This window comes from Lagenorhynchus albirostris, chromosome 9 (genome assembly GCF_949774975.1).
Source record: "Lagenorhynchus albirostris chromosome 9, mLagAlb1.1, whole genome shotgun sequence".
NCBI classification, from domain to species: domain Eukaryota; kingdom Metazoa; phylum Chordata; class Mammalia; order Artiodactyla; family Delphinidae; genus Lagenorhynchus; species Lagenorhynchus albirostris.
Genome location: NC_083103.1, coordinates 89,865,372 through 89,891,900, shown reverse-complemented (window position 1 = coordinate 89,891,900; position 26,529 = coordinate 89,865,372). Strand labels below are relative to the sequence as shown.

General features: G+C 46.5%; 1 protein-coding gene and 1 long non-coding RNA gene across 2 annotated transcripts in view; one reads left to right on the top strand and one right to left on the bottom strand.

The window, feature by feature from the left end:
- Window positions 1-55: 55 nt before the first annotated feature.
- Window positions 56-7,042, top strand: LOC132525398 (uncharacterized). The gene is made up of 3 exons (XR_009542228.1): window positions 56-1,555; window positions 3,511-3,949; window positions 6,456-7,042. It is a non-coding gene; the product is annotated as an uncharacterized LOC132525398 (long non-coding RNA).
- A 6,868-nt stretch (window positions 7,043-13,910) lies between these two features.
- TTC12 (tetratricopeptide repeat domain 12) overlaps window positions 13,911-26,529 on the bottom strand; it is a 48,329-nt gene continuing 35,710 nt past the window's right edge. The window contains exons 17-22 of the mRNA XM_060157952.1: window positions 26,030-26,128; window positions 25,486-25,554; window positions 17,572-17,673; window positions 16,142-16,241; window positions 15,060-15,285; window positions 13,911-14,043 (exon numbers count right to left, since the gene is read on the bottom strand). Of these exons, the coding sequence (XP_060013935.1) occupies window positions 13,968-14,043; window positions 15,060-15,285; window positions 16,142-16,241; window positions 17,572-17,673; window positions 25,486-25,554; window positions 26,030-26,128 (672 nt within the window). The 3' untranslated portion in view covers window positions 13,911-13,967. The remainder of the gene's footprint in view (window positions 14,044-15,059; window positions 15,286-16,141; window positions 16,242-17,571; window positions 17,674-25,485; window positions 25,555-26,029; window positions 26,129-26,529) is intronic.

The window sequence follows — 26,529 nt, the reverse complement described above, 5'->3', positions numbered from 1 at the left end:
GAGGGTGGGATAGGGAGGGTGGGAGGGAGACACGAGAGGGAAGGGATATGGGGATATGTGTATACGTATAGCTGATTCACTTTGTTATACAGCAGAAACCAACACAAACATTACAACATTGAAAAGCAATTACACTCCAATAAAGATGTAAAAAAAAAAAATGCTTTGCTGAAAACTTTCAGGGAGTTTGGGGTTTTTTGGGCATGGGCCACCCATCTCCTTGCGTGGCCCTCCAATAAACCTTTCTCTGCTCCACCCTTCGACGTTTTGGTTTGTTTAGCCTCACTGTGTGTCGGGTGCATGAACTTGCATTCAGTAACAATGGCTAATAAGTGCATGAAACGATGTTAACATTAGCCATTAAGGAAATGCAAACTGCATCACTACACACCTATGAGATGGACTGAAATTAAAAAAAGACATCACCAAATGCAAGTGAGGATCACTGACATGTTGCTGGTGGGAATGGAAAATTGTACAGCCACTCTAGAAGTTTGTTATAAAACTAAACATACAGTTACCATACAAGCTAGCAAAAGCACGTTGGGCATCTGTCCTAGAGAAACGAAAACGTATGTTCACACAAAAACCTTAACCTCAATTTTCATAGCAAATTTATTTGTAGTAGCTGAAATCTGAAAACAGCCTAGATATCCTTCAACAGGTGAATGTTAAACAAACTGGGATATGGACACTGTGGAACACTACTCAGCAATAAAAAATAAGGAACTAGTGATGCACATAACAATGTGATGAATCTCCAGGGAATTCTGTTGAGTGAATAAAGCCAATCTCAAAAGATTACATTTATATTAGATTTTTGGAATGACAAATTTCTAGAGATAGAGAACAGATTAGTGGTTGTCAGAGGTGGGGGGTGGAGTGGACGTGGCTATAAAAGGGCAGCACAAGGTACTGTCTGTATCTTGACAGTAGTGGTGGCCACAAGAATTACACAAGTGATAAAACTGCAATGAACTCAACACACACACACACACACGCGCGCGCGCGCGCGCGAGTGCATTAAAACTGGTGAAATTTTGAATAAGATTTGTGGATTGTATCATTGTCAATTTCCTGGTTGTGATATTGTGCTATAGTTATGTAAGGTGTTACCATTCGCTTGGTGAAAGGTGCAAGGGATCTCTGCATTATTTCTTACAATTGCATGTTTATCTATAATTATCTCAAAACAAAAAGTTTTAACAGTGCCTGTAAAGCCCTCTTCCTCCATCTCATCCTCTAATTTCCTTCTATCTTCTTCATCCTCCTCTCATTTCCCCTCGCCCTCCTCCTCCTTTTTCTCCTTGTTATTTCCAGGTAACATTACATTCTCAGCAGAAAAATCTTTCCATTACAGCGGAAAGAGAGTGAGTAATCTAACATTTACCACGGAAATCCTGGAAAATACCTGGCCCCCCACGGACACACAGAAGCCCTAAAGAGGGAGAGCAAAGGCCACTGTGTTAAAATGTCTGAGGCAGGAGAAGATGGTGGGAGGAAGCTGTCCAGTTCCTTCTAAAACTCAATACTCTCACCCAGGTGATTTGGTCAGGTAAGCTGGTACTCCTGGATAAAACCAGAATTACATCTGATAAACCACATTTGAAATAGTCATTCAGAGAAAGCCAGAAAAAAGATCTACTTACCATTCTCAGAATTATTTCAGTGCTCTCTATTCAGCATACCTCACCGAGGCTTGTGAGATTGTGGTCCAGCAGTTGAGATGTGCAGGCATCAGGTGTAGGCTGGGCTGCAAAGCCAGGGGCACCAGCACGGCTTCACGGGGGCCACAGGATGTCCCCACCTGGCCTGCTGCTAGTCAGGAGGGCCCGACGGTGAGGGGCTGGCATATGTCTGCTGGGTTTGTTTCTACCCAGGCTGATGGTCTTATTTCTTCAGAAGAAGAGCCCCTCTTAGGACCAAAATGAGTACAGAAGCAGGAGTGAGAATGGGATAAACCAAGGATGGAGTACAAGCGTTTCTGGATTTGGCAGGATTTCCATTCTTTCCCCCTGATATAAAACACCAGGCTCCCCTTAGAACGGCTTTTGATAAAAACTATTTTAAGTGTCAAGAAGGCAGAAATGGAAACCCTGTGTTTCAGGAAAGACAGTTCTCATTGTCATAATTATGACCACAGGTTCTTTGTAGCCTTGGGGGCTTGTGATCCTGGTTGGGTCCCTATCAAAATAAGAAACAAATGTCCCAAGAACCCTGCCACCTCGATCAGCTTAGAAGAGACGCTTGGCCATGGCCAGGGCTCACACTGGGCCTCCTCAGGCTTAGAGCTCTACACTGGATCCAAGAGATCACGGTCAATACCTTCTCCAGGAGTTACAAAGGGGCTTTGAATTTAAATATGAACGCTTTTAATTTAATAACAAGTCAGGCAGGGAGATGTGAAGAAAGAAACTGAGACTCCCTTTAGCAGGGACCCTGGAGGGAAAATACCCGCCCGGACGTCAACCTTGAGATCCGTCAGGGCTGAATTGTCTGCCTGGGCATCGGCCAGCCTCCTCTTTCCTCTGGGCCCTTCCAGGGTTGGTGGGAGCCAGGAGGAGTGGGACCAGAGAGAGACCCAATTGCTAAAAGGTGGCTTTCTCATGTTGTACCAAGACAGGCTGGGACCTGGGACCTGGGGCCTTTGCTGCAGTGCTTGCACCTGGACAAACATCTCCTCGAGCAACAGAGTACGAAGAAACTCTAAGGGACAAAAATAACTGCGTGCCTGCGCAGTTGGGGCAAGTCATGAACAAGATACAGAAGGGCCAAACCCAACTGCCCTTCCAAGGTGCAAAAGCAGGGTACCGCGCGTGATCTCCGCACACGGCAGCACCAAGGGGGTGGGCAGACCCCCGAGCCACGCCTCCCGCCCGACACACAGATCCATCTCTACCCTCACCCTGTTGGAGGGATCGAGCTAGTAGGGCACCTGTTGCTTGTTCTTACTCTCTCATGCTGCAGCAGGGGCCCCAGTAAAGCCTTGCCTGAATTCCTCATGTGGCCTCTTATCAATTCCTCTTGATTAAAGAGTCCAAGAACCCAGGCAGGTAACAGTACAATAGGAAGTGCTGGAAGCTTGCTGGCTCTGAAGGAGAAGAGAAGAACTTCTAAGATGCGACTGATTCCATGCTTCTTGTATTGTGTTTCTTTTTTGTTTCCTTGCTGTTTAGTAAAGGTCTTTCTTCCTTTTTTTAAGATTTGGAAAATTAGACTACTTTGGGCACACTAAAAGAAACCAAAAAAAGATTTCGTTCGTTCACCAATTGGTTTAGGTGATTGTGAAGAACACAACTCTTAAAAGTCAAACCTCAAATAGACTAGTAGAATGTAAGCTCCTGGACAGGAATTGTGGTGTGTCTTGTTCACTGCTGTGTTCTCAGCACATGGCATATAGCTTGGAGGGAGCTCAAGTCCTATCTGACAGTGAAGAAAGGAATGAAGAAATGGAAAGGTGAAGCTCAGGGGTAGAGGCTGACTTCTGGGGTCCCTCTGACATTTCTCCAGGGTCCTCTCTTTTCCCAGTGAGTTCCTCCTCCTGTTACAGTTTCCACTTCTGCCCACACCCCAGGGCCAAGCTGCAGGAGCACATAACATTTACACTGACACTTTTAGGGTAAGTAGATCTTAATCAAGGTAAAGGGGACAAGGGGAATCAGGTGGAGGGTATCGATAAGTGCTCTTTTGGTAACAGTGACAATTCAAACTGGCTGAAGCAAAAGGGGGACTTGTTATCTCACATAACTGGGAAGCCCAGTGATAACCTCAGGCACAGCTGGATCTGGGGCTCCAACAATGATGTCAGGGCTCTCTTTAACTCCACCTGTTGGTTCTGCTTTCCTCTATGCTGACTCCATTCTCAGTGAAGGCCTTCTCAAGGATGGTAAAATCTCCACCAGCACAGCTCCAAACTCGGGTCCTCGTCCTCTGAGCAACCTCAGTGAAGGTAAGTGCTCCTCTCTTTCCTTTGTTTTCCATGTCTGGGCTGAGCTCTGATTGGCCCTCTTCAGGTCACATGACCACCTCTGAACCAATCACTATGATGAAAGGGATGTACAATGCTATGATTGGCTTACATTCCACACCCATCTCTGGAACCAGGGTTAAAATCAGCTCCATCTAGGGCTTCCCTGGTGGCACAATGGTTGAGAGTCCGCCTGCCGATGCAGGGGACGCGGGTTCGTGCCCCGGTCTGGGAAGATCCCACATGCCACGGAGCGGCTGGGACCGTGAGCCATGGCCGCTGAGCCTGCGCGTCCAGAGCCTGTGCTCCACAATGGGAGAGGCCACAACAGTGAGAGGCCCATGTACCGCAAACAAACAAACAAACAAAAAAATCAGCTCCATCTAAATCATGTGGTCCACGCATGGGGAGGAGTGGTTCCCCAAGGAAGACTGAGGTGTCATTTGTACAACAGGGGGAATGGGTGCTGGGCAAGCAAATCAACTGTCCAGTCTACAAGGAAATAGCAAGTCAAAGGTCCTGACCCAGAGAAGGGAGCTGGTCAGTCTGAGGTCATAAACATGACTAGGGCAGAGCTGGGCCTCAGGCTCTTGGTCCAGTCTGGTCCCAGAGTGCCTGCAGGAAGAACCCACTGGGGCCACCTTGTTTGGCCTCCTGCTGCTGAGCACACAGTGTTCCCTGGCCACCCCTGCAGATGCTGATCTTCTTTTCTCAATGACTCTGGTTACAGCAGCAAACAGCCCAACTATTTGAAAGTCTTTATTTCAAAAACACCATTCCTGCTTCAGTTCCTGACCTGAATATGATTCTGCCAGTTCTGAGAAGGAAAAAAAAAAAAAAAAAAAAAAAGGTCCTTTTATTTAAATTGCATTTTTAATGATCCAGAGCCTCAGATGTGTGGTCCAACAAGGACTAGAGATCCTAAATACATAGCATTTTCATGGAGGAGGTTGTCCCCAGAAAACGTCTAAGGGAAAGGTGAGACCAAGTCTAGCTCTAGTTATCAGAGTTTATTCACTGGTGCTCAGAGGGGGTCAGTGCCTTCCACTGACTGGGTAAAGAGGGAAGACCACATTTCTCCTGATGCACTTCCAAACTGCCCTTGGGAGAAAAAGTCACAGCTGAGTTCAGTAGGAATAAAGACCATATAGGAGAGGAACTGTTTCATCAGACATATGATCCCTCCATTTATAAACTGTAGTACTGAGAGCACTCCCACAGAAGTCTGAAGTCTTCTAAATGTTTCCTTTTGCTTGAAGGACACCAGGCACCTTGCCATACCTGGACTTTGGAGTGATAACCCCTGTCATCCAAGGGCTGGGGTTTGGAGGATCCTTGCCCTCAGTGGATGTTCCTCTAATCCTTGAGGTCAGGTGAATGGATCAGAGGCCAAGATCACAATAGCTCCAAGGAGAGTTTTTGCTTGTGTCTGATTTGTTTGTCACCCTGATACTGCCCTGCTATAAGTATCATAGCAGTGGATGAGGAAATATCATACATTTTGCAGTATCCAGCACAGTGCTTGGCACATAGTAGGTGCTCACTGAATGAATAAGGAGCTTATTCAGGATCAATGAGGAGCTTTTCAGGATCAATCTGTCATTTAAGTGACCTTGGCTGAGGAGTTGCTTGGACAGACCCTGGGCTCCCCCACCCTGTCTGAGGGGGGACAGCAGTGTCTGGAAATCTGAGCACCTCCATTTCTCACAGAAAAGTGCCCCAGCTTCCGCGCTTATGCCACCTCACACCTCCTCTAATGTGTTTGGGAATCCGTTGGGAGGGTCCTCCTTAGTGGTGGGGAGATTTAAGCTGCTATCTAACAGACTGCTGATGGATTAGCAAGGCTTTCAGATAAAACCTTAAAGGGGTTAGAGTTTCATTCTTCCCCCATGCTCAGGGGGAAGAACTGCTCCTTCACTGTTGCCGTAGTTTGGGGCCGACAATGAATGAGAGGGGAGGCAGGGCTGGGTGGTGGGCAACAAGGTTCAAGGGAAAGGCCAGATTCTGGTTCCGGCCCAGCCATGGTTTCCTCGGGAAATTCTGGACAAGACATTGAATTTCTGGGCTTCTCTTTCCTTAGCTTCAAATGGGAAATAATAATACCTACCTGACAGGGGTATTGTACACATGAAATGAGAGCAATGACATGAAAGCCCTTTAAAGAAGTTAAAAGTACTTCCCTGTGTGAGGCTATTATTTTCCTGCCACAGGAAAGAGACTGCAGGGCTGAAGCCTCTGCTTGAGACACCAGGACTGCTGGGTGGGACTTTTCAATAAGGCTCTTTGGCTTACATTTGCCCAGAGCGTAACAGGGAAGAACATATCTGACTCCATATTGGATCTGTTCCTTTTAGTTTAACCTTTGTATTCTATTGCTTTTGAGACAAGTTAACCACTAAAGGGATGTTGCCAATAACTTAAAGTATACATAATCTCTGGGAACCCTGCCTCCCATGCCCGAGCATTGAGCTAAAATACCTTTGTTTAGTTCACAGGAAACATCCTGACCAGGCCCACCCAGGAATGGCTGCAGGAAAGAAGAAATTAACACACCCCCACCAGAGTCTGACTGGAACCAGGAAACAATGGCAACAACTTATTGCCTTTTAAACTTTACTTCCTCACCTCCTCCTCTTTGTTCCATAAGAGAAACTAACATCCAAAGCTGGGCAAAATGGTTCTTTGGGACACTGGTCCACCGTCTCCTCAGTCTGCTGGATTTCCGAATAAAGTCCTTATTCCTTGCCCCAACACCTCGTCTCTAATTTACTGGCCTGTCATGTAGAGAGGAGTATGAGCTTGGACTTGGTAACAAGAGGAAACACAAAGGGGGACCACCTCATTCCATGCCCTGTGGATATTATGATGAAGAAATGTGCAGCTGCCACATACTCCTCCGAGGAGTGGGGGACCCAGTGGCTTGGGATCCAGACAAGATAATGTCATGACTGAGAGGGAAGCCACTGTCACTACTGGTGACTCACCCACATGCTCTTGAGGACAGAGCCAAGCACATACTCAAGGATGTGCCCTTCAGATGACATAGCCTTTGAATAAGGTTATTAAACACCTTCTATTTATGCCTAACTCTCTTTTTCTTGTTCACAAGACTTCTCATGGGAGAAATCTTCCTGGTCCTCCAACTAGAATTTACATTCTAGTTGTAGAGAAAAAAATAAAGACACAGACAAGAATTTCACATCGAAGTATTTAAAAGTGCAGCACACTGAGACAGAAATTCAGAGGAAGGACAAAAAAGTGTGGGCTGGAAAGGGCTGGGCACAAATGTATGAGTGCCTGGAAGGACCCAGGGTGTTACCAAAACAAACTTGGGTCCACTCACCTGAGTGCGAATCTACTGACAATTGGATTGTAGTGAAGGAAAGTACAGACTTTATTGCAGGGTGCCAAGCAAGGAGAATGGGCAGCTCATGCTCAAAAACCCAAACTCCCCGATGGATTTCAGAGAAGGGGTTTTAAAGGCAGTGTGAGGGGGGAGGCTGCAGGGTGAGCGATCGGCTTGCGCACAATTCCCGGATTGTTTGGCATCAAGGTGAAGTTTCAAGCATCATCAACCTTCTGGTTTCAATCAGTCTGGGGTCTGTGCCTGCAGTCAGCAGTTTCCATCTGGTGGAGTCTGCTTCCTGTAAAAACAACTTAGGAACGTGTGTCAGGCCTTTGTCTGTATCTTTCAGGGAACTGGGAGTTCAGTGGTTCTGCTGTGTGGTGGATTTATAGTCTAAACTGTTACCAGTTTTCCAGCCCAACAGCTGCCCTTTGTTTCTACATCTTCACACTTCCTAATCATTAACTCTTGAGCCAGCCTTTTGAGACTCAAGGGAGGCCTGGGAGACTAAATCAAAAGCCTTTAACTTCAAGGGACAGGGACACAGGGGTTTGTTCAATTCCCCCTTTTCTTTGATACTCCTCAGTCTTGAGGGGAACGGATTCAGGAAAAGAAAAGGAGTAAAGTTTTGGATAGAAAGGTTAATCATAAACTCAGCAGAGGAACTCAGACTTAGGGGGACTCAGTTTCAGGGACCGATCTTCCACAAGTTGCTTCACCCCTCCATGCCTTAGTTTCCTCCCTGTAAAGAGAGAATAATTATAGTGCCCACCTCATTAGCCAGGATCTGAAACCTAGTAAGCGTTTAATGAAAGGTACCTGCCATTTTTATTATGTCAGGGCTTTGAGGATGTGTAAGATTTAAGGAAAGGGAAGAAGGTCTTTTGAGTTGGGGGAACAGCAGAAGCAGAATCAAGAGGATGGGAATGAGCAGAATATATGCAGACAGAACACATTGGGGAGCTGGCCTAAGAGAAAAGAGAGCATGGTGGGGCACTGCCACTCAGCAAATCTTCCTCAGCCTTCCTGGAGGTGCTGGAGCACCATGATGAACCATAAAGACATGGGAGCCAGGGTCAGTCCTGTAACCCAGCAGGACCCTATGGGACCTTCCTGGGAAAGACCCCCCCCCACCCATGTCCTCTGCTTGCCTCTTGTCTGTAGAAAAACTTTAGCCTCCTAGGCCTTCCCTGATTTCCAAAGAATAAATTTAATCAGAAAAGTGAGAAAATGCAGAAAACAGTCAAGCAAGACAAAATAATAATAGTTTAGCCATTAAACAAAGTCAAGGACCTTTAGTTCCTCCTCTGAGGCCATATTCTGAGCCATATCCTTTGAGCTGTTTTCCAGAGACTGAAATCCCTTCCAGGTGGAAGAGGTTAACTGCATGCTGACCACAAGCAGGTAGACCCCAGACTGGTTGGAACCAGAAGGTTGATGATGTTGACTCCGATTACCTCACCACCAACCAATCAGAAGAATGTCCATGAGTTGATCATGAACCCCCCCTCCCTCACAATCCCCCCCCCTCCCTCACCCTGTCTTTAAAAACCTTTGCCTGAAAACCACTGGGGAGTTTGGGTCTTTTGAGCATGAGCAGCCTGGACTCCTTGCTTGGCACCTGCAATAAACGCTGCACTTTCCTTCACCACAACCCAGTGTCAGTAGATTGGCTTTACTGTGAGCAGGCGAGTGGACCCAAGTTTGGTTTGGTAACGGTACCAGAATATGACCCTAAAACGAAGCCAACTCCAAGACTCAGTGAGATCACCCTGGATGGGTCATGTGCTAAGGCCATGTGTAATTTTGGGAATATTTAAGGGGTAATAATAGATATGCTTATTTTAAATTGTACCTAAAACTTATGAATCATGGCTCTTACTCATATCCAGTGTAAGGCATATATATAAATCTTACAGTAGTTTAAGTGAAAAAATGTGAATGCTTTATCAGCAAAATTTCAGAAAATTGAAAAAGCATTCTTCTTACCCCTTTGTTCATATACACACAGGCACAGAGAGAGGCCATCCACTGAGGCAGCTGACTCCAATATAATGACAACAATAGTAGCTACCATTTCCCGAGGGCTTACTGTATGCCCAGCATGATGCTGAGAACTTTACAGAAATCATCTCATTTAATCCTTACCATAAACCCATGAAATAGCTGTCATACCTCCCCCACTTTTTACAGACAAGGCAATTGAAGGTATGAAATTGTAAGAGGTGAAGCTGGGCTTTGAACCCAAGCATCAGTATGCGGGGCACGTGCATTTACTGCTTCCCAGCGGCCCCCTTGGGTCCCTGCCCTTCTCTGCACCTTGGTTCAGAGGCCTCTCATACATGGAGGACGGCTCACCTGGCCTTTTGGAATCTTGATTTCCTTATTTGTGAAATGGGGGAGGGTGGGCTGGGTGACATTTTTGAGCAGTGAATTGTATTTAGCAATTGAAATCAGATGGCTTCCAATAAAGCTGATAGTGGAGTAGATGGTCCCGGAATTATTTTCAGCTTGGACGTTCTAGGAACCTTTGTCCTCATCACTCATTCCAACATTTCTCACTCTCTTGCCGTGCCTTCGATATAGCCTAAATCCCCATTGCGTGTGAACTCATCCATTTTACATGGAAGTTCATCTCTCGGATGCAGACACATGAAGTCTGCCCGTGTGTGCGTGTGTCTGGGTGGACTTGTGGCTTGAGGGGACGTGAGGGATCTAAGTGAGCAGATAGAGCTGCTGAAGATTAAAAGTGCAGATGTGAAGCTGGAGACCAACAGACATGTGACGGGGGAGGAATGTTCAGGCTAGCGCAGTCAGGTACAGCTGGCAGACAGCCACACTCACGAGGGGACGGGAGTCCCTCTCCGGAACTGGGCCGACCTGAGGCTGGGGTGGCTGTCAGGGCGCATCAGCAGTCACTGCTCCCACGCCCAGCTGGCGCCCAAGGCCCTCTCCCCGCCCCCGGCCAGAGCTGAGACCAGAGAGCTGCCAGAGAAGTGGAATCCTGGCCTCAGGCCCAAATCAGACCGAGGGGCAGACTGGCTCCAGGGAGAACCCATTCTTCATTTCCCCTTCTTGAAATGGAGATCAAATTTGAGGTCTTGTTAAAATAGAATGTCATCCTGCAGGCTTCAGATCACAGAAGCCCAGCTCTTCCCTGGCACATGGCAGCAGCAACAAGGGTGGGAGCTGTCCCCTGTGGGTCCTTCTGTGACCCACACCTCCTTTCCAGGGCACTCAGGGCTTGGGCTTGAGGGAAAAAGAACTCTCAATATCCTGATGAGTGGGTACCACAGGCACAGTCCTTGGAATCAATAGGTTTTCTTGATTCTAAACTGAGGCCAAATAGGAAGTGACAGGGAGCATCTGTTTGGGGAGGGGACTTGGGGGCACTGATCCCACCACCTATGGCCCTTCCTGCATAGGGCTCCCAGCCCACTGTACACTGGGTCCTGCTGGCGTAAATGCAGCTCGGCCCCAGGTCTTGGAAGGCCCCAGTCACACTGCTGCTGGCAAGGAGCACCGCTGAGCTGCCGTGATCTCTACTCAGAACCCCACCCTGCCCCACCCTGGGGCTTTCAGACCTCCCCGCCTCCGAGGTAGTATAAGAAGGCAGGTCGGCAGCCGAGTCTGGAGGGATCCTCATGTTTGCCATCAGGCATAGGAGGCAGAGAAGAGCAAACATAAGTGCCACACAGCTGCTTGCCTGCCTTGAGGTGAGTACCTAGGAGGATGAGCAGATTGGTGAGGGTGGAAGGCGGCAGATAACGTGATCACGGTAATTTCAGGCTTCAAAACAATAGTCACTCTTAAGGAAATGCCTTTGCTCTTCCAGTCACCTGTGCGAGGCACTGCATATATGTTATATCAAACCCAAGAACTCTGTAAGTAGGGACCGTTCCTCCCATTTGACAGAGAGGAAACTGAGGTTTGGAGAAACTAGATAATCTTCCTTCAAACCACGTTGAGCAAGTGGAGGTATGTTTTTAATGTAGAAGGTGTTAAAATCCAGGCTGGGGTCAAATTCTGACTCCCTAACCTACCTGCTAGGTGATCCTGGGTAAGAAGTACTTACTGTCTTCACGTTTTAGTTTCTTTACCCGTGAAGTGGAGCTAATGCCCACCCCGCTGGGTCTTCGTGAGGCTTATATGGGCTGGATCTTCAGGCACTTGTTACAGTGCCTGGTGCAGAACAGGCTGGCCAGTCGCCGCCCAGGAGGACCAAGAGCCTCTCGCCTTGGGAAAGGGAGTGACTTGTAAATGTTTTCCTCACCTCCAAATACTCTCTCCGCTTACTGGGCCCTCTGAAGAGCCCGTATTTTCAAGGCATTTAGAAAATGAGAACTTTTGCTGAAAAAAGTCATGAGGAGTAAACGTCACCTGGCCTCAGGATACTTCAGGTGGCACTCTCTTCCTTTGGTTCTCCAAGCCAGGAAGGTCTTGTCCTAACAGATCCTCAGGAAAGTGCCTACAACAGCATGTCCTATCCTTTCCTCCCAGTATCTAACCTCACTCCTGCCTTGCTGCCCTGTAGAAGAGCCGGTGTCACCTAATCTAGGACAGGTGTTCACCATCCGTGACCTGACACCTCTGCTGTGGCTTCAGCATGGTTATTAAGTTCCATCTCGGCCACATCTCTTTAGGATGGACAATCCCACTGCCCGTGGAACCAACAGACCACCTTCTCGGAATAAGCCACGATCCTGAGGGTGGTTAGGAGGTGCAGGGGCTCCAGTCACGAGGCGAGGAGTCCCTTCTTCAACACGTAGGTAGTTTCTTCCAGGCTGCCTGGGAGCCCTGTATGGTACCATGTGTTAGAGGTGACGAGGCTAGGGCGGGTTGGCTCCGCAGCGAGACGGAGACACCAGTGTGTAAACATCTCTCTCCACCTGCGAGAGGAGGGCACTCCTCAGGTGCAGCCAGACCCTCCTCCGAAGCAGAGGGATGGCTGCCCTTGGCAGGCTCTCCGAGGCAAAGCTAATAATATAATTTGGCTTTCCCCACTCTTCGGGGAAGAGATTACATGTATAATAGCCATTTTCATGAGCCGCGGAGGAGGAGTGCAGCCAAAGAGAGGGAGAAGGAGGGGTCTGAACTTCAAATCGGAGGAGACAAGCCTGCTGGCTACGTACACAGGCAGGCTTTTCCATTTTTAAAGCTCCACTGAATCTCTCCAAAACCAGCAAATTTTGCAGCCTCTAATTTTCTTCTCTGTGCTCTAGTTAGCACCAAGCCATCTCCCTCTGCAATTCAGTAGCCTCTTGAAGTGTGTTTGTTCGCATGATGGGACTGAGTGGGCAAGTCCCAGCCTCTCTAATGTGGCCTGTCACTTGCCTGCCACCCAGGGACCATAGGGCACCAACACAGAGTACTCCAGTGAGCCTGATCCCACAGTGAGACTCTCAGGGCTACTGATTTCCTTCCAGTCCCACAAAGTGACAATTCTCTCTCTTGGTTTCCAAGGGCTATCACACTTGCGAAGACCCATTTGTTGAAAAAAATCTCTCAGGAAGAGGATTTCCTTTCTTACATGGTCCAAAAACATCCAGTTCTGATTCCTTAAAGGACGTGTGCTTACCTTTTTCCAGCCGCTTTAAATTTAACTCAGATGACATCAAAGTCAACCCCCTCAATCTCAAGATGGAGCCTAGAAATCTCTTATATTTGTGTAGCATTTTGCAGTTCCTCGTGGCTTTACCTCCAAAACTTCATTCAATCTTCACGGTAATGTTGGAGATAGGTTGGACAGGTATTACTCTAGCTTTTCCAAAAGCAGCAACCAAAGCTCAGAGAGGTTGAGTGTCTTGCCCAAAGTCACACAGTTGCCAGGTAGCAGGGTAAGTAGGACCACAGGCCTTGGGAACTTTGGTCTGGGACACTTGGCATTCACTCTACAGTGCAGGTCCCACCTCCTACCCTAAAACAGTCAAGTGATGGTACTGAGAAGTGGAAGAGTCGTGGCACTTATTGGACTTTTTGCTTAGGGACTTGGGGTCCAAAGGAGACCCTGTCATTTTCAGAGTGGACTGAGGGCAACTGCAAGGGAGCAGTGCCTTTCGGGGGTGGGGTGGAAGAGCAAGGTGGGTTAGAGAAATAGATTATGTCTGTATTTGTGAGAGTTCAGGACAGAAACGGATCCCCCCCAGCTCTGGCACTGGAAGCAGAAGACAATTTAAGGGAAGCGGGGGTCACAACATCCTTGCATGGGGCGGAGGAAGGCAGCGGGTGATGCTTCCAGGACTGACTCCCCTGGACCCTACAGAACTCCCTGCTGGGGAGCCACACCCACCATTCAACCCACTGAATTCAAGACCGTGCGCCACAGCCAGGCCTGAGGAGGCTCACCACGCAGACGCCGCTGCAGCTGTGTCTTGGCACTTCAGAGCTGGAAAACAGAGGCCAAAACGCCGCTCCTGAGAAACCAGATGCTTCCAGCGTGTTGCCAGCAGAAAACAGCAAGAGGGGCAGGTGGGGTGTTAGGCGGAACCTAGTTCCTATCTAGAACCGCTGCTTCCCAGAGTCTGGGGGAAGTTTTGTGACCAGTGAAACCAACAGGCGAGCACTCTGAAGATCAGTATTCAGGTCTGGAGTGGATATTCAGAAAGTCTTTATTGGCACAGGAGCAAGCCAGAGCTCACACGGACGCCACGTCTCTCAAGAATTGTCCATGTACTTCATGGTAGAGTTGAGGATCTCCATCCCGTGAAGCTCTCTCAGTACAGCAGCAAACCTGTCATAATCAGAACACAAACTCCAGGACATAAATGCCAGGGTGCAGACACCTGGCCCCCAGAGGCATCCCCCCTCAGGCAGAAGCCGGCTGGGAAATCATGACAGGGCAGCTGCTGTTGCCCTGGGGAGCCCTAAAGATCAAAGTGGGGAGACCCTCAGGAGGCCCACAAAACACGGCGACACTCGCCGTGTGAGTGGCAGATGTGACAGGGACCTGCGGGACCTGCTCTTGGGAGCTCCCCAGCAGGTTGCCACAGCGAGCCCATCCTAGCTGATGTGCTTTGCTTTCTGTAGAAGAAAGATTTTATCCATTCCTTCCATTTGAACAATCAGACAGAACTCGAAAAGACCGTAGACGTCATCCAGGCCCACCCTCTCGTTCAGAGGAGAGGTGGGAGGGGGAGCCTGTGCGAGAAGGAAGCAGGCAGGCCAGAGGCCCTCCCCACCATGGAAGGCGCCCCCTCCTGTGCCAGGGCACCACGCTCAGCCACAGGTGGGCACCTTCCAGGAACGTGAGGACCAGGCGTTCCAGCGCCTCAGATCGGGGCAGAGCGGGGCGGAAGCCTGGGCTGAGAGAGGCGCGATACCCAGATCAAGCGCAGGCTCCTGTCCAAGCCTGTTGGGTGGTCTTAATCATGCCGCTCCCCAACCTCGTCTGTTTTCTCCAGCGTAAGAATTTACCCTACAGGACATTCTCCCATACGCTTAGGTCCCAAGCAAAAAAAAAAAAAAAAAAAAATGAAGTCGGGGAGGTCTGTTTCTGGAAAGCAGAGGAGAGAGAAAGGAGACAGAGAGAAGGGGAGATGGTGTGCGAGGGAGGAGGGGTGGAGAAAGGAGTGGCTGGAGGAGACTGCGGGAATGGAGCAGACAGAAGACGACGGCCGTCGGTGCCCGGAAAGATCCCTGTCCCATAACCAGGTTCCCTCTCCGGCTGCAGCCTGAGCTCTCCCCAGTGCCCTGGGGGTGGGGGGCACCCTCCACAGAAGCAGCTGGGCTCCCTGCCGCGCCGTGCACCTAGGCTCGGCCGTGCACAGCTTCCCCAGGGCGATGCCCGCGTTCAGCTGCACGGCCGTCTTCTGAGCATCGCCGCCCGCGAGCTTCAGCAAGACCAGCACGATGTCCGTGGTCAGCAGGGACGAGGCCACGTGCGGCACCTCCATGCAGTTCCCCAGGCAGAGGGTGGCGTTGCCCACCAGAATCTCATCCTCCGAGCCCAGCAGCTGCATCAGGACACCGAGCTCTACAGGGTGGAGGAGAACAAGCAGGAGGCTGGCAGTGGAACATGGGGGGCACAGGGAGGTGGCAGTGGATGGACACGTCACTTACTCGGCAAATCCCTATTGAGTGCTCTGAAGCTCTCTGGCTCCTGGCTGTGTCTCTGAGGGACCTCAGGAGCCCGGGGCAGAGCCTGGCAGGACTCAGTTGTCCCGGGAATGTAGGCTATGCATCAGACAGGTCTGTTCTCTCTACATCCCCAATCTGAAGCTCTCAGCTCCACCCGACAGCCCCCACCTGAGTGGGAGGCCATGGGCTGGCACCCTGTACCTGCGGGGCCAGGAACAGGTTCTACAGGAAAGGTTCCTGCCCCCCACTCAGTGGGGAACCCCGTTCACGCCTGTGCGGCCCAGAGGAGGTGGGAAGGAGAGCGTTAGCAGGACCCCTGCCCGCACGACAGGGCAGTGACTAGACTAAAGACGGGCTCAGCCTCTCCCATTCTCCTTGGTCACTAAGGTGTTTCCCCTGGGAAGGAAGAGGACCCGTGTTAGGTCAGTCTAAGCAGAATGCTTTACAAACAATCCCAGTTTACTTGGAGTGGGGAGGTAGCTCCCAGCTTTGATTCTGTTATCTTTGAGCTGTTTCCCAGCTGCGTCTTCCAGCAAGGATGTGGTACCTGTGCGCGGCCGAATGCTAATTAAGAGCTTTCAGAGCTGGAGGTGAGGTGACGTCATCTTCATACACACTGCCTGAGTCCGGGGCGGGGGTGACGCATCATCCTCAGTCTTTCCTCCCTCCTCACCGGCAGTTCCCTTTGCAGCTTCACGGCTTGACTAACCTCTGGGTTAATGTAGGCTCCACTTAAAGAAACTATCACTTACTTTTATCCAGTCTTATCAGCTCTTCTCGTGCTTCGTGATAACTATTAGTGCAGATGGCGAGTATCTTTACCGCATAACGTGACGCAGTCTGGCCTCCTGCCTAGATTTCAGAGTGAAATTAGGAAAAGAAAATCAATGCCATGGTTGCTCTCGGCCAGAAACCACAGTGAGCAGCTGTGATTGTGCTCGTGGCTTCCTAGACTTCTGAGCCAGAGCTCTGCTGACAATAGCGTGTGCTTCCTGGCGAGTGGGGCTGGTCCCTACTGGGATGCAGTGTCACTCACATCCTCCCTAACGTGGCCCTCACTCCTGCTATGAATGTAGGCCTGTCATGTACACCTGAGTAATTACCTGTGGAAGGCTTAGGAGTGAGTGGCTGAGAACAGAATGGTGCTGTCGACTGGCAGATGTACCAAAAAGGGAGGAAGAGGCCCTCCCATGTCATTTCACCATTTGAGAATGAGGGTTGACTTGAGAAGGCTGTCAGGCTGACAGGTCTGCATGGAGAACATTACGAACCTAGATCATTTTAAGAGGTGACAACTGTCGAATCATAACCCTTAAAATCACCCTATGTGGGGTCTTTAAAATGCATGTGTGTGTGAAGGCATGCATAACGCACATGTGTGTGCATGCAACCAGCAGGCTCCGGTGGGTGTGCAAGAGTTATGCGGAGTGAATGACGGTCATCATCCACGTGGCTGCCTAAACTCACACCCACCACGCTGCCCCTCAGTATCGCCCCTGCCCCAGAAGCAGCCCCCCGACAGAGCACGCTTCCTGGTGCCACTCAGCCTGGGTTTTATGAGGAAGTCTCCCGTGGGGTCACCACAGTAATGTGGGGTAGTGAACCTCACTGGGCACGTGCATCGCTGGCGGGACCCAGAGATGCGACCTAGTAACTCACCTCCCCCTTCAGGAGAATCTAGTTAACTCTCGTACTAACTCACATAGATTCACTGCACTCATATTGCGGGGAAAATCTGAACATCCTTTTAAAAGCCACACGGTTACTCTGCAGCCTACATATCTCATAAATGGAGTTATCTCCAACCTTCTCCAGGTAACTGGATAAAGCGTCATGAGCAGGAAACCATGAGCAAAACCGGGACCTGAGAAACCTTGTTGAAGCCACTCAGACCATCTTTTTCGAGGACAGAGGCCATACGTTTTTTAAGTGAGGTTTACGTGGTAAGCAGTTTTTATAGATGCATCTAATGAACAATTATTTGTTCAACAATCTTACACTGCTGGTCACAGCAGAGTCTGGGTGGACAGGCAGAAGGGAATCTCCATTCGAGAAGGTTAGAAGCTAGCAGGGGGGAAATAGAAGAACCTTAACTGAACAAAGCCCTCCTTAGTTCTGTTCCCCAAATAAAATATGACACTCCCGGAAATTCAGGAGGTTGTAACCAATGAAGTTATTTTACCTTCAGGAATTTAACCATTTTCTTCACCACTCCCGCTCTGAGGGCCTCCTCAACAATTTTCGGAGAGGAAACAAGGGTGCGGCTAAGAACGCCAGCAGCTCTCTGAGTGAAGCAGAAAGAAAGGCTGATTAAACGTTCCTAAGTGGGGAGGGGCAAGAAAGGGGTAGGGGGTTAAGGCCACAAACTACCTTGTATACAATAAATTAGCTACAAGGATATACTGTACAGCATAGGGAATATAGCCAATATTTTATCGTAACTATACATGGAGCATAACCTTTAAAAATAGTGAATCACTGTGTTGTACACCTGAAATATATAATATTGTACACCCACTATACCTCAATGGAAATTTTTTTCTTAAAATGCTGATGACCTTTTAAAGTCAACGAGTAGTTTGGTGAGGCAAAAACAATCATTAATATTAGATGCAAAATAATACCTTGACTTTAAAAACACAATGGCCAAGGAATTGATAGCAAGTCAAGTACTGTCCTTTATAATAAAGCTGCTGAGTAGGCAATTCTAAGGGCCGCCAACATTGGCCCCGGGTGCACAGAGGCCCAGATTATTCCAGCTTCACACAGGACCAGAGTTCAACCCTTGGCAAGAAAGTCCTGCCCTGTATCACCCGTGGGGCTCTGATATCAACAGGGCCCTTATTAGATGGTGGACTTCCTGGATGGATCCTCTGGGACTTTTAGCTTTTCCTTTATCTTTTCTAAATCTTTGTCTTTTTATTCTATTTTCTGGGAGACTTCACTGATTTTATTTTCCAGTTCTGATTTTTAAAAAAATAGTTCTGTTACCATTTTATGGCCATAACACGATCTTGAATCTTTCTGAAGACACGAGTGATAGTTATTTTTTCTTCTGTTTTCTACTTCATCTCTCTTTTTTGAGAGTAAAATTTTCTGCTTACCTTGCTTTGTCTATTTATTCGAATGGCTTTCCTGATATGCCTGGTGAGATCTACCCTTAGCTCTCCAGTCACATTTATGAAAAAAGCAGTATGTTTGGGTACACTATGTTTATGGGAAGTTATTCCACTGACAGGTGGAGAGGTGGCACTCTCAAATACTAGAAAGCAAAACTTTTTTCTCTGGTCTTTCAATTCCTTTAGGAAAAAATGGCTCATTCTATGCCTGAGGAATAGATGCCTGGCTGCCAGATGCAGTCCCCCCATCTCTTACTTCTGTCCTCTGCTGTAGCTGGCGGTTTGAATTCTCGATCTTCTCCATGGAGCTGCAAGACAGACCCGCTACCCCCCAGCTGGGCTCCCCTCGTCTGTCCTCTACACGAAGGCTTCTTTAGCCCTGCCGCAATAATTACCAGTCTGGCAGCTGTTCTCCATTTTCCAGAAACTAGCTAAAATAACTTACCCTTTGGTGGCCTCTTGCCTGTTCACTTTGTCAGTGTGCGTTTCTGCCTTTTTTCCCCCTAATGTCTTTAGTCTCATTTTAATGAAGTCTCCAGAGCAAGAATGGACAAACCTGTGTATTATCATATCACCTATCTTGTTTCCCTCATCTGCTTCCTACCGGGGCTAGGATGTGACTATAGCTGACAGTACAGCTCTCTTTTCAGGCCCAAGGCAGTAGAGAGAGCACAGTATTAAAGGACCGGGGTCCCTGCTAAGGCTACTGCCCTGCTCAACAAGCTGGTGAGCACCCACCTAGCTGTGGCCAAGCAGAGTCCTGGGGACATCTACCCCAGAGTCCTTGAAGGGCCAGTGTGGAACGAGTGCAGGCCCAGCTTTAGACCCAGCAGCCAGGAAATCCCAAGTACCCAAGAACACTGGTGCTTACCACTTTTGGGGTCGTGTATCATTTTTGAGGATCTGATGAAAGCTGTGGTGCTCTCCAGGCCCATGAAAATGCACATACACTCAGAGTTTTCTATACAATTGCTGGGGGTTCCAGGGAACCTGAAGACCTACCACATCTTCCTGGAGCCCAGGTTAAACAGCTTTGCCCTGTAAGTCTGGATTGACTTCAGAGAAGCTGTGGGCTTGCTGGCCACAAACAGGATATGCTGGGTCTACTTGGAAGGTTTTTACAACCCGGGAACCAGTCCCCTGGCTATGATCCTTTTTTTTTTTTTTTTCCAAAAAAAAAGTTTCATACAGCAGGTTCTCATTAGTTATCTATTTTATACATATTAGTGTATATACGTCAATCCCAATTTCCCAGTTCAGCCCACCACCATCCCCCCTTCACGTCCCCCGCTTGGTGTCCATATGTTTGTTCTCTACATCTGTGTCTCAATTTCTGCCTTGCAAACCAGTTCACCTGTACCATTTTTCTAGATTCCACATATATGCGTTAATATACGATATTTGTTTTTCTCTTTCTGACTTACTTCACTCTGTATGACAGTCTCTAGATCCATCCACATCTCTACAAATGACCCAATTTCGTCCCGTTTTACGGCTGAGTAATATTCCACTGTATATATGTACCACATCTCCTTTATCCATTCGTCTGTCGATGGGCATTTAGGTTGCTTCCATGACCTGACTATTGTAAATAGTGCTGCAATGAACATTGGGGTGCATGTGTCTTTTTGAATTATGGTTTTCTCAGGGTATATGCCCAGTAGTGGGATTGCTGGGTCATATGGTAATTCTATTTTTAGTTTTTTAAGGAACCTCCATACTGTTCTCTATAGTGGCTGTATCAATTTACATACCCACCAACAGTGCAAGAGGGTTCCCTTTTCTCCACACCCTCTCCAGCATTTGTTGTTTGTAGATTTTCTGATGATGCCCATTCTAACCAGTGTGAGGTGATGCCTCGTAGTTTTGATTTGCATTTCTCTAATAATTAGTGATGTTGAGCAGCTTTTCATGTGCTTCTTGGCCATCTGTATGTCTTCTTTGGAGAAATGTCCATTTAGGTCTTCTGCCCATTTGTTGATTGGGTTGTTTGTTTAATATTGAGCTGCATGAGCTGTTGATATTTTTTTTGAGATTAATCCTTTGTCTGTTGATTCATTTGCAAATATTTTCTCCCATTCTGAGGGCTGTCTTTTCGTTTTGTTTATAGTTTCCTTTGATGTGCAAAAGCTTTTATTAGGTCCTATTAGGTCCCATTTGTTTATTTTTGTTTTTATTTCCATGACTCTAGGAGGTGGTTCAAAAAAGATCTTGCTGTGATTTAGGTCAAAGAGTGATCTTCCTGTGTTTTCCTCTAAGAGTTTTATAGTGTCCGGTCTTACATTTACGTCTTTAATCCATTTTAAGTTTATTTTTGTGTAGGGTGTTAGGGAGTCTTCTAATTTCTTTCTTTTACATGTTGCTGTCCAGTTTTGCCAGCACCACTTATTGAAGAGACTGTCTTTTTTCCACTGTATATTCTTGCCTCCTTTGTCATAAATTAGGTGACCATAGGTACATGGGTTTATCTCTGGACTTCCTATCCTGTTCCATTGATCTATATTTCTGTTTCTGTGCCGGTACCATATTGTCTTGACTACTGTAGCTCTGTAGTATAATCTGAAGTCATGGAGTCTGATTCCTCCAGCTCCGTTTTTTTCCCTCAAGACTGCTTTGGCTACTCAGGGTCTTTTGTGTCTCCATACAAATTTTAAGATTTTTTGTTCTAGTTCTGTAAAAAATGCCACTGGTAATTTGATAGGGATTGCATTGAATCTGTAGATTGCTTTGGGTAGTATAGTCATTTTCAAAATATTGATTTTTCCAATCCAAGAATACGGTATATTTCTCCATCTGTTTGTGTCATCTTTGATTTATTTCATCAGTGTCTCATAGTGTTCTGAGTACAGGTCTTTTACCTCCTTAGGAAGGTTTATTGCTAGGTATTTTATTCTTTTTGTTGCAGTGTTGAATGGGATTGTTTCCTTAATTTCTCTTTCAGATTTTTCATCATTAGTGTATAGGAATGCAAGAGATTTCTGTGCATTAATTTTGTATCCTGCAACTTTACCAAATTCATTGATTAGCGCTAGTAGTTTCCTGGTGGCATCTTTAGGATTCTTTAGGTATAGTATCATGTCACCTGCAAACAGTGACAGTTTTTCTTCTTGTTTTCCAATTTGTATTCCTTTTATTTCTTTTTCTTCTCTGATTGCCGTGGCTAGGACTTCCAAAACTATGTTGAATAATAGTGGTGAGAGTGGACATCCTTGCCTTGTTCCTGATCTTAGAGGAAATGCTTTCACTTTTTCATCATTGAGAATGATGTTTGCTGTGGGTTTGTCTTATATGGCCTTTATTGTTTTGAGGTAGGTTCCCTCTATGCCCACTTTCTGGAGAGTTTTTATCATAAATGGGTGTTGAATTTTGTCAAAAGCTTTTTCTGAGATGATCATATGGTTTTTATTCTTCAGTTTGTTAATATGGTGTATCACATTGATTGATTTGCGTATATTTGAAGAATCCTTGCATCCCTGGGATAAATCCCTCTTGATCATGGTGTTACGATCCTTTAAATGTGTTGTTAGATTCCGTTTGCCAGCATTTTGTTGAGGATTTTTGCATCTATATTCATCAGTGATACTGGTCTGTAATTTTCTTTTTATGTAGTATCTCTGTCTGGTTTTAGTATCAGGGTGATGGTGGCCTCGTAGAATGAGTTTGGGAGTGTTCCTCCCTCTGTTATATTTTGGAAGAGTTTGAGAAGGATGGGTGTTAGCTCTTCTCTAAATGTTTGATAGAATTCACCTGTGAAGCCATCTGGTCCTGGACTTCTGTTTGTTGGAAGATTTTTAATCACAGTTTCAATTTCATTACTTGTGATTGGTCTGTTCGTATTTACTATTTCTTCCTGGTTCAGTCTTGGAAGGTTATACCTTTCTAATAACTTGCCCATTTCTTCCAGGTTGTCCATTTTATTGGCATAGAGTGGCTTGTAGTAGTCTCTTAGGATGCTTTGTATTTCTGCGGTGTCTGCTGTAATTTCTCCTTTTTTCATTTCTAATTTTATTGATTTGAGTCCTCTCCCTCTTTTTCTTGATGAGTCTGGCTAAAGGTTTATCAATTTTGTTTATCTTCTCAAAGAACCAGCTTTTAGTTTTATTGATCTTTGCTATTGTTTTCTTTGTTTCTATTTCATTTATTTCTGCTCTGATCTTTATGATTTCTTTCCTTCTACTAACTTTGGGTTTTGTTCGTTCTTCTTTCTCTAGTTCCTTTAGGTGTAAAGTTAGATTGTTTATTTGAGACATTTCTTGAGGTAGCATTGTATTGCTATAAACTTCCCTCTTAGAACTGCTTTTGCTGCATCCCATAGGTTTTGGATTATTGTGTTTTCATTGTAATTTGTCTCTAGGTATTTTTTTATTTCCTCTTTGATTTCTTCAGTGATCTTTTGGTATGTAGTAACATATTTTTCAGCATCCATGTGTTTGTGTTTTTTATGTTTGTTTCGCTGTAACTGATTTCTAATCTCATAGCATTGTGGTTGGAAAAGATGCTTGATGTGATTTCAATTTTCTTAAATTTACCAAGGCTTGATTTGTGACCCAAGATGTGATCTATCCTGGAGAATGTTCTGTGTGCACTTGAGAAGAAAGTGTAATCTGCTGTTTTTGGATGGAATGTCCTATAAATATTAATTAAACGTATCTGGTCTATTGTGTCATTTAAAACTGTGTTTCCTTATTAATTTTCTCTCTGGATGATCTGTCCATTGGTGTAAGTAGGGTGTTAATGTCCCCCACTATTACTGTGTTACTGTCGATTTCCTCTTTTATAGCTGTTAGCAGTTGCTTTATGTATTGAGGTTCTCCTAAGTTGGGTGCATATATATTTATAATTGTTATATCTTCTTCTCGGATTGATCCCTTGATCATTATGTAGTGTCCTTCCTTGTCTCTTGTAACATTCTTTATTTGAAAGTCTATTTTATCTGATATGAGTATTGCTACTGCAGCTTTCTTTTGATTTCCATCTGCATGGAATATATTTTTCCATCCCCTCACTTTCAGTCTGTATGTGTCCCTAGGTCTGAAGTGGGTCTCTTGTAGACAGCATATATATGGCTCTTGTTTTTGTATCCATTCAGCGAGCCTGTGTCTCTTGGTTGGAGCATTTAATCCATTCACGTTTAAGGTAATTATCTATATGTATGTTCCTATTACCATTTTCTTAATTGTTATGGGTTTTTTTTTGTAGGTCCTTTTTTTCTCTTGTGTTTCCCACTTAGAGAAGTTCCTTTAGCATTTGTTGTAGAGCTGGTTCGGCGGTGCTGAATTCTCTTAGCTTTTGCTTGTCTGTGAAGCTTTTGATTTCTCCATGAAATCTGAATGAGATCCTTGCCGGGTAATCTTGGTTCTAGGTTCTTCCTTTTCATCACTTTAAGTATATCATGCCACTCCCTTCTGGCTGTAGAGTTTCTGCTGAGAAATCAGCTGTTAATCTTATGGGAGTTCCCTTGTATGTTATTTGCCATTTTTCCCTTGTTGCTTTCAATAGTTTCTCTTTGCCTTTAATTTTTGTCAATTTGATTACTATGTGTCTCGACGTGTTTCTCCTTGGGTTTATCTTGTATGGGACTCTCTGCGCTTCCTGGACTTGGGTGGCTATTTCCTTTCCCATGTTAGGGAGGTTTTCGACTATAATCTCTTCAAATATTTTCTCGGGTCCTTTCTCTCTCTCTTCTCCTTCTGGGACCCCTATAATGCGAATGTTGGTGCATTGAATGCTGTCCCAGAGGTCTCTTAGGATGTCTTCATTTCTTTTCATTCTTTTTCCTTTATTTTGTTCCATGGCAGTGAATTCCACCGTTCTGTCTTCCAGGTCACTTATCTGTTCTTCTGCCTCAGTTATTCTGCTATTGATTCCTTCTAGTGTAGTTTTCATTTCAGTTATTGTATTGTTCATCTCTGCTTGTTCTTTAATTCTTCTGGTGTTTGTTCCTTAATTCTTCTAGGTCTTTGTTTAACATTTCTTGCATCTTCTCGATCTTTGCCTCCATTCTTTTTGCAAGGTCCTGGATCATCCTCACTATCATCATTCTGAATTCGTTTTCTGGAAGGTTGCCTATCTCCACTACATTTAGTTGTTTTTCTGGGGTTTCATTTCGTTCCTTCATCTGGTACATAGTCCTCTGACTTTTCATTTTGTTTATCTTTCTGTGAATGTGGTTTTCATTCCACAGGCTGCAGAACTGTAGTTCTTCTTGCTTCTGCTGTCTGCCCTCTGGTGGATGAGGCTATCTAAGAGGCTTGTGCCCAGGCTGTGATCCTTGAAGGGCTGGTTTCCCAGACCTGCCCTGGATGTGACACCAATTGTTTCTCTAGGTTTAGGACCCTGACCTAATAGGCATAAAAGTTGGGGTGATTCCTAATGCAAGTGAAGAACACATCCCAGGATAATGGCAAACAGCCTCTTGAATCATATCAACATTCTCCTCCCGATACACTGTGCTAACCGTAGGCCTACTTAATTTTCTTAGCCAAATGTCAGAAACAGAAGAAAGCCATTCCAGCATATATCTCCAAGGGGGCTAAAACCATTATGCATAAACAACCTTCAGAATCACTGGCTTCAAAATATGTGTCTGGCTTTTTTGACTATGGAAGAAAGATTCCAAATAAAATCATTTGGCCTGTCCAATTTGCACAGAGATGGCTTGATATAGGACAAATCAGACAGATTACCTTGGATAAGCTGTTAAGGGCCACAGTTTACAGAAAACGGATTCTTAACTGGGGTTCCTGGACTCTAGGGCCTCCACAGATGGGCACTGGTCGGGGGTGTCACCAAATCCCCTGAAACCATAGGCAAATTTGGTATTTATGTGCTATGGGCATTGTTTTGAGGAGTATATAATCTGCCTCATATCTCAGAGAATCAGTAGAATCTGAAATGTGTGGTGACTTCAAAATAAAACAAAACAAAAGGAGAACAACAAAGGAAGCTGTTTCTGGATTTCCCTGGGAGAAGCTTACTGTGAGGATTCCTCCATCCTGGCTGTTCAGTAAGGACAGGCACTTCCGGCTCACCTCCATGGCCCAAACCTACAACAACAAGGAGCAGGAGAAGGAGTTTGCCTGTCCTGGTCATGGTCCTCTGCCTCTTCCTTCTGAGCGCTCAAGTAGAACCGACCACTCTCCATTCCCTCCCTCTCGCCACCACCACGTCTGTCTACATTTCCTTCACAACATCTTCTTCTACTGCTCTCATTTCTTCCCACATCCAACTCCCCTAACTACAGGGTGACACCTTGAGAGCAGGGACCACATCGTATTTGACTTTGTAAACGCAGAATCTAGCACCGTGCTCAGTGCCCTGGGTGCTCAACTGGTTTTCAGAATCAATACCTGACAGAGCGACTCATCCATCCCTCGGCAGCTCAGGGACAGAGCGTCCGCCCAGCATTCCCCATTCCCATTGCCAGTGTAGAAGCACTGCCGTGCTTCTATCCTCTTTGCAGAAATGAGAACAGTTCTTTGCAACAGAATGGGTTAAGGTAGGGAGAAAAGAATGCGGTACCTCAGAGACAAAGGGGGACTGAAGACACAAGTTCATCATGAGTCCCAGGAGGGTATACATGACCTCTCTGAACAGGTCCACATCCTCCTCACACTTGGCCTTTGGAAATAAAACAAGGTGATCAATGATCTTCCTGCAGCTTGTCATGGTCATCTGTTCCCCTTGGCGATGGTCTCAGTAGCACTCACACTCCCTAAAATTGTCAGTGTCATGAACCTAAGTGATGTGGGAAGGTCTGAGCCCGGTTTACAGCACAGAGTGTGTGGCGCCTCATGTCATATGTTGTATGCCCTGGGTTCAAACTGCAGATGGAGCTGTTGAAATGGGTGCTCAAGCCAGCTCCACAGAAAACCCTTTGAACATCTCCGGGGTGGAAGAGACTTGATCTGGAGGACTCTGTAAGGCCAGCTGCCCATCAAACCTACTGTTACAGAAGGGGTAAGCCACTGGCCCCAGCACCCTCAAACAGAATTTTTGGAAAAGCCAGATAATGAAGAAGA